At 37.8% G+C, this 16,146-nt stretch overlaps 1 protein-coding gene across 4 annotated transcripts; it reads left to right on the top strand.

Moving 5' to 3' along the window:
- Nucleotides 1-168: 168 nt before the first annotated feature.
- Nucleotides 169-15,617, top strand: LOC149733859 (lipoma-preferred partner homolog). 4 transcript variants are annotated; one of them, XM_089881183.1, is made up of 12 exons: nucleotides 169-201; nucleotides 339-619; nucleotides 1,357-1,525; nucleotides 8,128-8,216; nucleotides 11,181-11,336; nucleotides 11,447-11,647; nucleotides 11,926-12,147; nucleotides 12,823-12,940; nucleotides 13,238-13,353; nucleotides 13,562-13,692; nucleotides 13,976-14,096; nucleotides 14,491-15,617. In XM_089881183.1, the coding sequence occupies exons 3-12, from the start codon at nucleotides 1,411-1,413 to the stop codon at nucleotides 14,602-14,604; spliced, it is 1,383 nt and encodes a 460-aa protein (XP_089737309.1). In that variant the 5' UTR covers nucleotides 169-201; nucleotides 339-619; nucleotides 1,357-1,410; the 3' UTR covers nucleotides 14,605-15,617. The 4 variants fall into 4 exon arrangements, with proteins under 4 accessions (XP_089737309.1, XP_089737308.1, XP_089737310.1 ...); XM_089881182.1 differs by having other exon boundaries at nucleotides 11,447-11,653; XM_089881184.1 differs by lacking the exons at nucleotides 169-201; nucleotides 339-619; nucleotides 1,357-1,525; nucleotides 8,128-8,216 and adding an exon at nucleotides 7,981-8,090 and having other exon boundaries at nucleotides 11,447-11,653.
- Nucleotides 15,618-16,146: the final 529 nt, after the last annotated feature.

The following is a 16,146-nucleotide window of genomic DNA, read 5'->3' as shown; positions in this document are numbered from 1 at the left end:
CAATCAAGTAGGTATCGCGACATCAATTATTCTACTTGACCGAAATTATCTTTGAGATTAAAACCGTTAAAGCATCTGAATGTTTTCATATACTACGTACTTTGGTATATCTAATACAATCAATAGTCGAGGCAATGTGTATTTTTTGCCTCCCAATCATTCACGCAGTCGACAAGTCGTAGAAGTGTATATCTTATCTTGGTAATCAAATGATCTACTTTATAGATAATAATATATTTTTAATAACAAAGTAGCATTTAATATTTCTGAATTTATTGTTTTTATTTACTGGTTTTTATAGAGAATAAACGTATCTCTATCTCTTATTCTCTTTGCAGCAAAGTTCGTGATTTTGGAGAAACGTTTATCTTTTTGTTATGCGAAACAGACGGACTTTGATGCCAAACAGTCAATGTTCTCTATTTCGATTTATATTTATCTCCGACTCCACCTGTTGCACGACCATTTCCGATTTTATCTTTTCGTAACCTTTTTTCTTTTCCTGGAGATTATGCTCGGGTGTTGTCTTATTTGGTGCACGACTGCAGTCTCGAATCGTGGCGCCACTCATTTGATTCGGCTGAGCAAGTTTTGGTTTGGTTTTAACGTCGGCGTGCAGGTATGTACCGTAGTTTAGATTTTCAGTTGTTGTTTTTCTCACAATACATGATCAAATTTCTTTACTACGCGCGCGGGTGATCTTATAACTTGGTAGCTTTGGTTTTGGATCGTATACGCATGTTATGTATCCGCATATTTTATGTATTTTTTGATGTTGGCTTTTAATTATGGATACATTGTAGGTACTGGAAAGTAATATTTAAAAGACCAAAAACATTTTAAGCCCGTTCATTCACAGTACCAGTATAACTCAATGTTTGCTGCCTTATGTATCAACAGAAGTAAACCCACTAAAATGTCAGTTGTCAGACAGATCCAAATATGAATTTCTCCTTTGGCACCATAATTAGAACTTGTTAATGCAATGTCCCAATATCGACATTGTGTGCGTCACTTGTAGAAAGGAACGTCATTTCCTCGTCTGATCTGGCATCTCTTTCGTTCAATGATAAAAAGGAAGTCATTTCATGAATTACTCGCCGTGATTGAATAGCAGGAAGTAAAAGTCATTCAAACCACCGAGCTGAATTGCGCCACTTCACAAACCGACTACGTTTATTGACAATAATTTGGCACTTACTGTTTGATTCAGTGGAAAGCACAGTTTATATTTCCAAAATAAATACTCACAGGAGTATTGTCTGTATAGTGTAAGAATTCAAGTTTATTCTTTTCACAGTTTGTCTCAAATCTTTTTTTTCTTTTAACTCTTAAATTGTTTTTTTTTTATTTCAGGTAAAATAAACAACTTTTGGGTGAAATTTATTGATTGTATAAAAACCAACAATCATGGCGGACAACTCGTGGCTTGATGAAGAATTGGCTGAACTTGATCAGGCTGAACGACTTATTCATGAGACTTTGAATGACTTTACACCATACACAGTCCAAACTCAAGATGAAAGTAAGCAGTAAACAATATAATTATTAATTAGCTATGTTTGAAGTGGAAAATTGGGTCAAAGTGCATAACATTTTTGCCATTTATAAAAAATAGTTTATATATGTTAGTATGTGTAGGCAACAATGTTGATGGAATATGTTTATTTATTTTTACATGTTATACAAACCTAAAATATATTCCATTATAACTGCAATTTTCAACATATATGATTACTAAACTTGTAAATTAATAGATACGTAGTTTTGTTATTTCATCATGCCTAATAGTTTGGTGTAGGGTTAATATAAAAATTATAATGCAGTCCGCCACTCTGTTTGAAATAATGTACAAAGCTTTTGAATTAATAGCCTTGGGCATGAAATAAGGTTGACATTGTACCATATGTGACAAGGAATGTAAACAAGTGTCTTTTATGATCCAATTTAGACCTCATTTATTTTGAAAGAGGGGATTAGAACACTAATCTAAAGATATTTTATTGTTCAACTGCAGCCTTTCATGGTTTACACAGCTTAGGCAAACATGGTTTATTTTGTTCTGTATTTAAACATAATAATTAACTTTCAAACAGAGTGTTATGGTATAACAAACATATAAGCACACACAGATAACAATTCATTTAAGCATGTTTTTGTTTTTTTTTAATGTAACATTATCTGTGTTTTGGGAACTTTCAACTCACATCATAATTACATAAGTGTTTAACAAGAATGTTAAAACTTTATTTTTAGTTAAAGGAATGTGTTGGTAGTGCCCTATTATGGTCAAAATTACTTTCAATATTTTACAGTTACTCTGTTAGTTGTCTACCATTTGTATTCAAAGTGCAGAACATTTGTGATGTTTATTTGTTTGAATTGTTAAATGTATGATAAGCCAAAAGTTTTAAACAGTTAGCACATTCACACAAACTTAAAGCCACCCAAGTTGCTTAGTAAATACATTGGCATGTGCCAATGTCGACGTAAATGAAGCCAATTGATTCACTTTGTGTACTTAGCAACCGCGAAAGACGTATGCCACGCATTCTGTTATGTCAGCGTTTCTGTCTCTCGGAGTGATTCTATATTACCGCTAGATGTCGCTCGAAGGCTTTACGCCTAAAACAACCTTGTCTGTCGCTTGGACATAGTTCGTCGCTCGTAAAATGCATGAAGTTGTTTAAGCTCAAGTTCTGTACTGTTTTTTGTTACATTAGCTCTGTTATAAAAAATAACTAAAATCTCAACGATTAAATTAAAAATTTATGAACGTCGCTTTAAGTATAAACATACACAGACCAGCGCGTAAACTAATCCAGTCTATTGCCTAAACATGGATATATTCATCAACCAAAATACCGCTGTAACCGTCTATTAGTTCAGCGCATTTGCCGTGGATTCGACCAACCCTTAGAAGGACTTAATTAACCAGACTTAGCTTTGGCTACAATCAAGGAGTTTCGCTTTGATGAGAGCGATAATTGTCTGGCCGCTGTCGAGCCCGATTCTCTATAAACTGAATCGGTAACATTAGAGATTGGAATGCGGGGAATGAAGTGTACTCCCTCAGTCTGTAAATGTTGTAGCGAGCGGCCTATTCTCTTCACACGTAATTGAGGAACTCGACGAGAGATATTTTTATTGCAGCCTTATTAAACAGCCTCGGCGTCGTCGTTACGAGAGATCTTTTTCGCCTTACCGCAGATTGTAATGTTATTAAATGCAAATTTTAGATAAGCGCATGTCAGTGAGTAAAGTTGTTTAGTGCGTAGTATTCGAGGGCCGAACTATATTTCAGGTTAGCAGGTCTGTTAATAACCATAAATCATTAGTTTTCTAATCTCGGTTCGTGATTTCAGTTATCCTATTGTGTGTTGACATGTGGTTTTCTTTTCCCTCTCATATCAAAACCCGAACGATAAAGCTTTATTTGTTTATAACTTTTGACCTCAGGCGGGCCAGGCAAATATTGAAGTGCAAGTCAAAGAGCATCCTTATCTGTGAGAACAATCGTTGCTCAAATATCTGTGAGAACAATCGTTGCTCAAAAATATTTTTTAAGCTTCCCCACTGACTCATGCGGTAACTGGCGCAACACGCTTATCTTCCCCAAATATTCAACTGGCCGAAATCACTCGAGATCTACAGCGCAATAGCAGGCCTATAAATCCACCCATTGTTTACTTTGGACGTTGCTTCTACGGCCACAACGGCTCAAAGGGTCAGATGAAAGCGCCCTCGACAGTAGCTTGTATTCATAGCTTACATTAAAGGCTCCGCCGAGTTATTAATCACGCTGGTCGTAGTAGAAAGTTTGGTAAATCATCGCGGAAGTACTTACACGCTTACCTTGTATACGTTGGTGAAGAGGTTATGGGAGTTATTTTAAAGTTTTAAACAGTCGTGAATATAACGTATCCAATTACGTCACGATCAAGTGGGCACTACACTTTTTTGCTCCTGGAAATAGTTTAGAAACGTCACGGGAAGCGCTGTTTTGACAGAGAAAACGAAACAATAGCAAAGGCTATTTTATAAACACGTTAAAGTTGTTTCCGTAGTTCCACTTAAACTTACTGTTTAAGTTCAGGGCGAATGCGATTTTCTTCGCTTGGTTCACCTTACCGCTAGCTCAAATGATGCAGAACGGAAACCGTACGTGCACCTGCGCATCCGTGCTTGTCCTGGTCGCAATTCGTCGTTTTTCCCTGTTTACTGCAAACTGACTTGCGGTTACGAACCTATCGGTGGCGGTAGAAGACGCGTGGCATAGACTGCGTCATTTGCCACTACCATACAACGTCAGGTCGCCTGCCACAGGGAATTAGTCTTAACACGATGGATCGGAAGCAAAAACTATGATCAGTACTGATACTACGGAAAAGGCTTTTTCGTCATTACAATAGAAAGTAACCCCAGCCTTAGGCAATATACAGTCATGGCTAGATGATGAACTGTAATTTATTGCTTCTATAGAAGTTCAACCCGTATCGGCGCAGTGAGATTGTAGGTGTTGCTTATACGTTATTTGTGTTTCGCCAAAGCACAATACAACTGTATTAATGTCACGCTCCACTTGCGAATAATCGAATGAGATATCGCTGGTTCTGCTTCCTCAGTGCTTGGATAGACACAAGCTGGATAGCCGCGACAGGTTTTTGTCATCAAGTCACGTCATGCCGTTCCTCGAATAGCAGCAGCTGTCATATTCTTCCCGTGTATAGTACGTCATCACAAGGCTATTTTAAATGCAGCAACGCTTTTGTTTCCGCCGGAAAAGCACGAGATCCTGCATTATATCATTGTGACCCCGCCGTGTACCTTCTTTGGCTTCCGCGCCTTAGTCTAGTAAACGAAGGTGTGGGCACTCGACCGCAGAGCCGCAAAGCTGGCGATACGCTATTTTAATTTAACTTAGTTTGAGCTCTGCCAAGATTATTTCAAGTGGTGTTGTCAGCTATAGAGTAGTAAGCAGTGGCTTAAACAGGTATACCCACACTGCTAGGTAAAATAGGAAAAAATTACGTGGTTTACCCAGTGGTTCGTGGTTTTTAGCTAGAACTTGAGAAAACTAGCTTTGTACTGTTAGGTATTTATATTTGCTTAGATGTTCTCAGAGAGCGATCGTTTTTTATGCACGCGTCATAATGTAATTAAATCTTAAAACAAATTAGACTGTGCAATTGTGAGACAGTGGCAAGGCCATGAATGTAAGGAGTTTGGTTGAAACGTGAAATGAGCAATGTTGGACAGGCAGTATAAAATAATTTTCATGGAATATTGTATCCTTTATTTGAATGAATGTTTTATCGTCCACATTTGTTACTTTAAGTCGTTACGTTAGTCGTTTTAACTCGTGATGTAATTTTTAACATTAGCTACATTGGTTGGGCAAGCAATCGTACACAGCGTTCTTTTTATCTATTTTGCGATTAGCAATAACGGCATACTTAGCAATATGAAAGAAACGCTCATTTCGTATCATGGTACAAGGCAATCAAAAAGCAAATATATATTTCTAAGAAAACAAGGATCAGAAATTGTCTTGAACGTCAATTCGTGCAGGCCTCCCGTTGTGTGTGTGATTTACCCGACATTTTATGGCAGGATATTTCGAAATGGACGTTTTCGCCCAGTAAGCATTCGGGCCACGCGAGCTTTTATTGCCACCATCGCTATATATGTACTGCTAGCCGGAATATGTGCGCATCGCTGCGGCCAGTTTTCCAAGCCTCATACACCAATACGTGACTGTAGCACTGTGGGGCTGCATTTTTGCGGGTTTAATATATCCTTGTGTTTTGCAATGTGACACCTTCCTGCAGATTTGTAACAGTATCTGCGTAGTTTTACCACCAACACGCTGTGGTTAGAATGAACTGCTCTAGCCAATGATAATCCCATGATTAATACCCTCAAGCTACAGTCTATGGCGAGATTTGCCACTGTGAGAAATCTGCTGTTCTTTGACGGCAGACGCCGCTTTTCACGCATAGTGGCGCGCGAGCAACGTGCCAAGCAGTCGCTCCAGGCTGAATAAGTGTGTGTATAAAGGCAGGTCAAACGTGACTTCCAATTAGTGTATTATTCCGTAATTAGATGCTCCACATTACGCACCAATTGGCCGAAACGAAGTAAAATTGCAGAACGAAACATCGCAATCAAAGTGTAGTGCATCGGAATGTGTGTATAGTTCTCCATACTGCTGGAGTATACGCCTCATTTATTTAGCCCACGATAGTAATAGATGAGATAGTTAGCAAACAAAAGAGTTAATACATTACCAGTTGGCAGCGTCCTGGTATAGCTCCAAGCCTTGAAACCGAACCTGATAAAATCAGTCTTCCGAACAGTTTCATATAGCTAGGCAAGTGGCTACGAACTAAAAAAGTAGTTGCGTCTTGTGTGTATTTATAATTAGATCGTCGAGAATTATGAAAATATGCAATTTGTATTTGTAGTAACGTGCAAGTTTTACGCCCTGCGTTGGAAATACTACGCGGGAAGTCCAATTAGTAATTATGGGTTAGTTGCTTATGGGCTGTGTCGACGTGCGTATAACATGTTCTCTATATAAGCGTGTCATTCGTTTATCTAAGTATCAGTGATCGTCTCCGCACATGTTGGAACTTTAAATTGCACGTTGTTCGAATAATTCGTATTGTAGTGTGTGTCCCGTAGAGATGAACTCTTACGAATGTGAAAGATGTGACCGTACATGCAGAAAAACCGCCGCCACGCCAGGGATACTATGACGTTCGGTTCACTGCTTGCAAAAGATGACAATTGCACGCATCAGTGATTGTATTGTGACGCAAAACCGCGAGAATTTACCACACGTGTTCCCAGGTTTTTCCTTCCAACATGAGAAAGGCGCCAGAGCCAACACGACGCTTGCTAGGAATGTATTTTGGACAGTATTGTTGTTAGAAAGTCAGGAGTCCCAGGCTACGGTGCTTAGAATGTGGTTCAGGGATAATTATCTCGTAATCGCCTCCAATCTCAGTCAGTCTATATGAGTAATGGGCACCTTAAATTTAGAACAACCGTCTGATGCAGTCAGGTTTAAACCGCTTATGCAATACCGATATAAATTCGTTGTACATCGCATGGAACTATCAATATTTTCATTCGTAAGATAATATGCCTAATGCAACCAATTATAGTGAGTTTACTGTGGTTTGTTGTTACTACAAAGCTGCGTTTTGTATATTTCGCATTACGAAACAACGTAGTTGTAGTGGACCGAAAGCAAATAGCATTTTAATCTCTCCAGCTGTTCACGAATATTTCAACGTTGCGTGTTACCAATACACCACTAAGGGTGCATTTGTCACGTTCCCGATTTTAAGTTACAAAGGTCGGTATCTCCAAAACGTGGAAAATACTTTTCACGAAATCGTGTCCGATTTGATGGTTTACGCACACAAATCATTATTGTTCGACATCATTGAATCGAAATCTTACTAGAATAAGTGCTGGGTTTATTACAGTCAGACGACATATACGAACCCCGAAAGAACTCACTCATGTCTACATTAGTTAAAACTTAGCAGCTTACGCAGTCTTTTTGCAGCTACAAATATGTTACCTAACAGAAAGCAGATCACGTAAAATTTCAAAATTTCGCGTTGTTAAGAAGCATTAGGTCTTTAAAACTTGTTGAAGTTTAGGCATTTTTCCCAGGTGGTTTTAACAGTAACATACGTATAAAAGATACAGCAATAAAGTAACAGTAGTTGTCGACCGGTGAGAACGTCGTGACACGTGACCTTGTACATCCGGAAGGTCGTGTCTCAATTAAAGTTGATTAAACCACGAATTCGTTTGTCAGTGTTTCGTCTAGTTTATTGTTGTCTGGAGGTTTTCATATACAAATGAATAATAACCTGTAAGGCTTTATAGTTTCCTGTTGGATTACACATTATAACTATGTATTAAAACATACGCATTTTTTAGAATTATATTTTACCCAATTTTCCACTTTCTAGAACTTTTTATATACTAACTAAAATCTGCTTATTTGTACCACCGCCAAGATATTAACCCCTCAACGTAACGGCTTCGCCATGCTCAAATTCAAGGTGAGTAACTCAGACTTATTCCGTTCTAATTACCCAGAGCCTAAGCAAGCGGCAAAACAAAGCAACTATGTCATGGCTGGTCCTTCGCCTGTCGAGAATCCTTATGCCATGGCCGGACCTTCAAAGGTAGGAATATTAAAAAAAACAGTCGTTTTTATGTTCAATTTCTCGTACAGTATAAGCGTGACGTGTGTCCACTTTTGTAAAGGGTGTGGTCATGTTTTCTATTTTGCCATTGTCGTTTTGAGTTGCTAAAGTGCCGTTGTTTTTTTCGGAAGAAAAGGACATGTATATACCCGTTACACTGCAGTTTGCATGATATGTGCTATATATAGCAAGGCTGAAACGTTCAATCGCTTCTCAAATAGATTTCTCAGAGCAATTACCGTTTGAGGTTACTCAAGTACAAACCCCAGCATGTAAATTCTTTGTCTACATATTTTGCTTGCACGATCCTAATATGCAGATACATCATAATTTGTGTAATCCACCCAGCGCTATGTATAACACTTAATTTGGAAAACTTTCACACACTATAACCGCCACACAAACACTGCGTTATGTAATATGGACAATACATTCTAGAGTGTTGGTTTACATTTACTATGTGGTATGGTCAATGGCCATACAATAAAGTAAATAGGTGGCTGTTGAAATAAACTTATGCCCTATTTAACAGCATTGTTCAAAATCTCATATTGCTGGCGATTAAGGCCATTCCCAAAACATAATATACAGAGTAGAGTTATAAACACCATGCATCTCTCTCTCATTTGTGGGAACGCGACCTTTTTCGCTTTCACGGCGTGTCTAATGCGTTTTCCTGCCCTCGATTTGGCAATTGCAAGATCGCAGAAACGATTCGCTAGTTTTGCAACCGAATCCGCATTATCACGGCTTTTTGCTCGGGGATTGAAATCGTGTACTCGCTTACCACATTGGTGCTTTCTCAGAACAGAGGAACAAACATGCACTACATTAATTGACATGAAATAACGAGGCAGAGACGGAAATCAATCAACTGTAAAGTGGCAACGTAAAACTAAATAAAAAACAACAACGTTGATATGTTTACCCGTGGATGTGTTTAATCAAATAAACAAAACTTTTCACATGCCACAACAACCAGTAACCGTCCTTTCCTTTGCGTTCAATGTTTCATCATTGCGACGATCACGATGTGTTTAATATGCCAATTGCATCGTTTATTACATCTCCAGCTGTTATGACGATTGCTTAATTGCCCCGCCGACACGAATCAATATTGGCCACTTACTCATTCGCAACAGTGAATACCAGCGCCATGTAGTATTGTATACTGTTGTTTTGTTGCGCTTATTGTCATACACTATAGGGGTAAAATACGATAGAGATAAACTACAATTAAAAAGAACATATCAAACGTTGTATATCTAGGTTTATACAGGCAAATGTATGATTTAAGTCAGTCGCAGAAATAAAGTTTTACATTCATTTCCTATTGAATTGCAGTGTTAAACTTGGGTGTCTGAATGGTATTATTAGGTCACATACTGGGCAGTAATATTTTGTTTGTTATCCGCACGGTGTCACAGCAGAGCAGAACAGATTCCAAACCTCATAGCAAACAAACAACACCGCACCCGCTTACATTATGTTGTGTACCCCGCCCATTCTTTTAATTGTTATGCAAATAATAAACGGTTAAATTTTTCCTAAAATCGTTATATCTTTACCTTAAAATAAGTAAAAAGCTCTAGACCGGGGAATTAAACAAATTAATATCCGTCGCCTGTAGGATTTCAAAGTAAATTAAATTCCGCAAATGATGTTTTTTTGGAAAATGCCGAAACTAATTCTTCATATTTCGTTTCTCATATCGCAATGTGTATTTTTCGGTAACTGGCAAAACATACATATATGCCAACGCATGCTTACCTACAACCGCCCCAGGCCGCCACCCGCATGTCTCGCATATATCAGCGAATTAATCACTACTCTCCGTTTGCCAAACATAGTAATATACGCTCACGTTCCTGCATCGTAATGACTGATACATTGACGCAATATATTACACTGATTTACGAACCCCTGTTGCGCTTTTTGTACTTTCAACTGGCAATACGCGTTGTCAAAAATTTGTAGTAAAATAACGTTTCTTTTTTTATGACGTAACTGTCTACCATCGCTCAATTGCGCACGCCGCGGCTTCGAAACATTTCGAGCTTGGCCGACTATGAAACCAGTATCTCCTTATACGGCTAAAGCCGTTTTCGTGGTGCGAAGCCGATACTTAGCTATTCCCAGTACCGTGCACTCGATAATCGTCCGGGCGACGCACAGGAAGAAACAGAGCATTGTTCCGACTAGACAACGTTTTTATCCATTAGTGTAGTCATTTAAGCGAGAAGGGAAAGTGCTAGAAAAATTATATGTAGCATGTTAAAGTAAAAGATGATTGTAATGTAATATGTAACGATTTAGCTAACAACTACTCGCTGTATAGCGTACATTCTTCACTAAATGCCATTTCAGTTTTTAGTTGTTTTTTAACGTTTTAACCTCCATGAAATCTACGCATGGGAAATCATAATATGTCCTATAAAGTAGCACTGCACGCAAAAGTTGGTCATTATTGTAAAAGTAATATGACGAATACGCACTGCGTGTGGCTTGAGTGACGTTTTGTTTAGGAGAACTGTAGGACGTTCTTATTCTGACTCATCTTCGGTCTGTTTTAAAATAATCTGTAATGTCGGCGCTTTGCTGTGGTTATTCATACCACGGCTATTGGGTTATGTTAGTGGGTACTAAGTATACTGATTTACGATCGTGCAACTGCTGTCCAGTTTTAGATTAGTCGGTACTTCACTATCGTGAGAACCCTTGTATTGGCTTGCTCAGTGCTTTGCCAATAACAGGCCGTTTAACAGCTCGTCTGTTTATCGCATACTTTAGTCTTTAGAGCTTAGCTGAAGCGTGTAGCATAGCTTACATTCTGTTACATGCCTTTAAACTATAGAAAAAAATCGTATACTGTAGTAGGCTGTAGTAATTTAGGCAGGCTCACTGTCGTTAGTCGTCAGTTTTTATAAAGTTTCTTGTCTCCAGGTTACTAACACCAGTCCAAAAGCTGTGTCCGACGTAGACAAACTTACAAGTCAACTTCTACAAGGCTTAGATACAGGAAAACGCAAGAAATCTGACAATATTGAAGACTTCAATCTTCCACCACCGCCCAACTTGGACGACTTCACATTCTCACCGGTACCTAATTACGTATTCTAAATCCTATTTTAGATTTATTCGTTTTTTTAACTATTAGAAATATTTTAAAAGTTCAATTAAATTTTATCCCAACCTCTTTCTGCATTCAGCCTTCACCAATTAAGAGTCCAGATCTTCCCCCACCTCCTCCGTCCGCTGTTCCCAACGTCTACTCCCCTCTTCCACCTCCTCCAGCTCCCAAACCTTCCTCCCAGATGTCTAAAGCAGCTCCACCTCCCGTCCTCCCAAAACCATCAAAATCAACTCCACTGACGAAAGAGTCAAAGAGAGGCGTCAACAGCATCACTATTGTGAGTGTTAGTAATTAAATTTACTTTCCAAAATATCACAGAATTCCAACTAACAAATTACAATTGCATTTAACCACTTTTAGTGTGGAGAATTATTTGACCTAGGAATAACAATTTATCTATCACGGTCTGTAAAAAAATATCGTCCGTTTTTAGTTTGAGACATGATGGTACTTCACGAGAAGACGAAACTAATGTGTTTACATTTACAATTACGTTCATATATTTATATGACTAAACTGCGTTGTCCAAAATTATAATGATATTTTAATCTGCAGCAATTAAACAAACCGTCATCTGCTCCTTCTCCTCCTGCTCCCACTCCCACCACTGCTCCTGCTCCAGAGCAAAAATCCGCTCCGTATGTTCCTCCAGCATCCACCAGACCTCCAGTTGGTCCAGGATCAAGAGCAGGCATCCCAAAGGACATCAAGAAGAACTCCGAAGAAGAACTTGACTTTCTCACCAACAATCTGCTGAAAAACATGGAGAACCCGAGGGTAAAATCACATTTATTATTTATCTGCATTTCATTTAGCTTTACGCCGATTCGTATTGTGCTACCTATTTTTACATCACTGTGGAAAATAACCATTCAGAATTTGAAAGCCGTCTGGCGTGTAACACAAAAGATTTAAAATCTGCCGTGTAATACTCTTTTTGCATGGTAAAAAGTTAATGCGAATAGCGATCCGCATTAACTTGTCTTAGGATAACTCGCTAACGGCGTTATTTTGCATGGTCATTGGTTTATGCGCGTATCAACATTCAGTAAGCTTATTTTAGCGCAATATTGGTAAATCTAGTTTATAAAATAAGTTTTAACACCTCATGGTGCTATTACCAACGAAAACCTATAAAATAATACCCGAAAAAGATTAGGCTCTTAAAAGTGAAACTGTACTTCCACCATACTTTTCTTTACTCGCATAATGCGAGTAATAACCAACCTCCTACAGCAGGTAACACGCTTATGACGTTATGCGTGTTAACTTTGTTTTTGCGAGTAAATATGCGAGTACTTACGCGCATAAAAGCGACCATGCAAAAAGGGTATAAGTTAAGACAAAAAGTGTATCCACAGTTGCATTTTAGGTCAATGTATTCTCTACTGGTAGCTCAAAAAATTAAAATTAAATTTAAATGAATACTTCACGTACTTACTTCACCAACAGGATGAAGAATTCTACGGTTACTGCGAACGTTGTAACGGTGTGGTTGAAGGAGAAAACGTTGGTTGTACCGCCATGGACCGTACCTTCCATATTACTTGCTTCACTTGCCTAAAATGCCGTAAGTCAAATATGTTTTTTTAATAATAGTTGTTGCCAGTGTTAAGTGCTGGTACGCATGATGTTTTACTTAAATTTGCTAAAGACTTGAATGTCCAAAGGCGGGTGAAATGTCATGTCTGAACGTAGCTGTAATGGTGTTAACATTTTATAATTGTGTTAACATTTTATAATGGTGTTAACAATTGTATATATAAAAACCATTTCTAATTATATTTACTTATAAAAGCTGATATTAATATATAAGCAGATCTCCAAGTTTAAATTACACATATTCACAAATTTCTTTACACGTTAGATCGCAATCTGCACGGTGAACAGTTTTATTGCGTTGATAAAGATCCGTGGTGTGATAAATGTTACATGAACTCGTTGGAAAAATGCACAGTCTGCAACGAAACCATCACTGACAGGGTATGTTTTATCCTTTAATATTGTGAATTTAATACAAGGTTATTAGTATAAAGTCAGGCACAAATTACTCGGTGGGTTTATGTTATTTGACTGTAAAACGATTAAAATATGGGCTCTTTTAATGATAATGTAAACAAAAACGAAGTCTAAGCTTATGGTCAAAGAATGTACACTTGGGAAAAGTCATTAAATGTTGACTTTCATGCAGATTCTTCGTGCTACAAACAAGCCGTACCACCCACATTGCTTTCAGTGCGTGATGTGCGGTAAGAGTCTTGACGGTGTCCCGTTTACAGTGGATGAGAAGAATGAGGTGCATTGCGTAGAAGACTACCACAAGTAAGTCTACGGTTTACTATCGAGTGTCTACATACGCCTATGGCGGATTAACAACCTGTTATCATACAAGAATGTGCCTAGGCGTGTCTGTGTATTACAGTTTACAGTAAAGATAGTTTAAATACATGTGTCCAACTGTTAATCACAGTAGTAGAAACAGTTATTGCTATGTAGCGTAAAAACGCGATTCTTGTGCATTTACAAAATAGTGGAATCGTTTTTTATAAAAATGAGGTGATTTATATATATAGCTTGCTTTTACACTATGTTGTTGTTGTTGCAGGAAATACGCACCACGTTGCTCTGTCTGCCAGGAAGCTATTATGCCAGAGAAAGGCAAAGAAGAGACCGTACGCATCGTTGCCCTTGAACGAAGTTTCCACGTCGATTGCTACAAATGCGAGGTAACGCTTTATTATCAAACATTACTTTCGATCTCAAAAGAGGAATTTAGCTTAGTAATCCCTATTTCGAGCGTTTGATGTTAGTTAGCCGACAACCTCGACAGTATAAAATAGAACGCTCGAATTTCGTTGCCCCGCCATGCGAGGACATAAATACCTTACGTTCATTCATTATACAGACATTCACTAAACAACACCCACCTCCCACTATAGTAGTTTGGTAGTAAACAAGGGAAGTTTACAAAAATACATAACCATATCCCCCCCCCACACACACACACTCTAAAACACCGTTGTTAATTATCAAAACACGATCAGGAAAATTAAGTTATTATGTATAACGTTATCCTATCTTACTCCAAATTACTAATCCATGTATCTTACATTTACACAGAAATGCGCGGTCAAGTTGAATTCGGAGAAAGAGGGCCGTGGATGCTTTCCCCTTGACGGCCATATCTTCTGTCGGGATTGCAACACCAAAATCATACAACACCTTTCTGCATAAGATCCATTTGTTAACGGCTTAACGTTATCAAAAACACCATGATTGCATTTTAACGCTTAAGTAGGCCGACAGGATTCATTCCATTTGATCTCATACTTTCTGCATTCCAAAATGTTTTTATTTTAAGCTATTGTTAACGAAAATATTCTTTGGCAGATTTTAATGAGTTAAAAAAGTTACCTGCACCTTTTGGTTTTATAATTGATAATGTAGCGGGCACGATTAATATTGTAACTCAGTCTGTGTAAGCCACCGTTAAAATGCCCCTTTTTATGGATTTGTAACACCTTTATGTACTTTATTTTTTGTGCTTTTGCGAATTTTATATTTTACGCTGATTTTTTGCCGCCGCTTTTGGTCTCTTTTATAAGTTCAAATAAGCACGGTTGATTTTTCGTCATATACGCGTTGTACATAAAGCGCCTGCATGAAAAGTGAATTCTAGTTGCCTTTACACAGCATTACCGCATAGCACTAGCGCTGTAGTCGCTTATATATAACTGTACATTGCGACTGTCTGTAACTTCTAATGTCCCATATTAGCCAATGGCTATTTGCATTTCCTTTGTTAAGTCTGATAACTTTAACTAAACATTGTTAAGGCCTCATTGTGCATTCAGCAACTCATTGTGCTTCAGTATTGTGATTATAAGTCCGAATTGCAAATATTTTCATATTTTTACGAATATGTCTTACGGTTTTTACATAAGGTTGCATAGAGTGTAGATTTTAACACTTTTTATTGTTGTAGTACATCGCGTTAACGTCGTTGCACTAGCCCAGTATTAACTTTGTACAATTGTCCTTGTGTATACGTAATTAGCTTTTGAGCCGCGCAATTACTTGATTGATTATCGTTCGAACTGGTTCTGGATATCAAGTTATTAAGCAGTTTCAACACCTTGAGCTGCGGTTTTGTTATTTGATCTTTGTAAAATTTAATTTGTCGTTTACTTCCATTAATGTCGGTTGGCTCATTATTGTCAATCGTGTAATAAAATAATGATTTTGAATCTTCGCCGTTTCTTACTACGGGAAAAGTGCATAAAACTTATTTCTTGGTAATAAAGGCAAGTATATGGTATATTATAGTAGGGTGGGGTAAGATGGTACATGTTTCCATCATCCCGTTTGTTGGTAAACCAAGAATAGTCACACAATTAAATAATCGCATTTTCGCAAAATTTATCCAAACCACGATTAGAAAATAAGGGCTTTGGGTGCTAATGATATTCCATCTCACCCACAGTAATGTGTCGAAAAGTTGTCTTAAAGAGTGAAGTTACAACAGCTTCGTCACGACAGATGTGTAACAAAATAAAAATGAATAAAGATTGGTTGTCTTATTATTTTTAACTACAGCGCATGAGCCAATTAACCTGTTGTTGTAAAGGACAAACTTTTCTGAATGAACAGGTACGCTAAAAAATCAAAATGTTTTATATCATTTGCTAGAAATATAATATGATGCAATTTTGTTCCGATTTAGAAAAATACGTTAGTAAAAACAAAAATTTGTAAAAATGTATTGTAAAGCTGTAG

The sequence above is a fragment of the Ciona robusta genome, chromosome 7 (genome assembly GCF_009617815.1).
Source record: "Ciona robusta chromosome 7, ASM961781v2".
NCBI classification, from domain to species: domain Eukaryota; kingdom Metazoa; phylum Chordata; class Ascidiacea; order Phlebobranchia; family Cionidae; genus Ciona; species Ciona robusta.
This window is presented reverse-complemented; position numbering and strand designations above follow the sequence as displayed.

Excerpts from the sequence above, each read along its gene's own strand:
- LOC149733859 (XM_089881182.1), top strand. The coding sequence starts at position 1,411 with ATGGCGGACAACTCGTGGCTTGATGAAGAATTGGCTGAACTTGATCAG. Across the intron at positions 13,693-13,975 it reads TGCGTAGAAGACTACCACAA|GAAATACGCACCACGTTGCT; the intron begins GTAAGTCTACGG and ends TTGTTGTTGCAG. Across the intron at positions 14,097-14,490 it reads TCGATTGCTACAAATGCGAG|AAATGCGCGGTCAAGTTGAA; the intron begins GTAACGCTTTAT and ends ACATTTACACAG.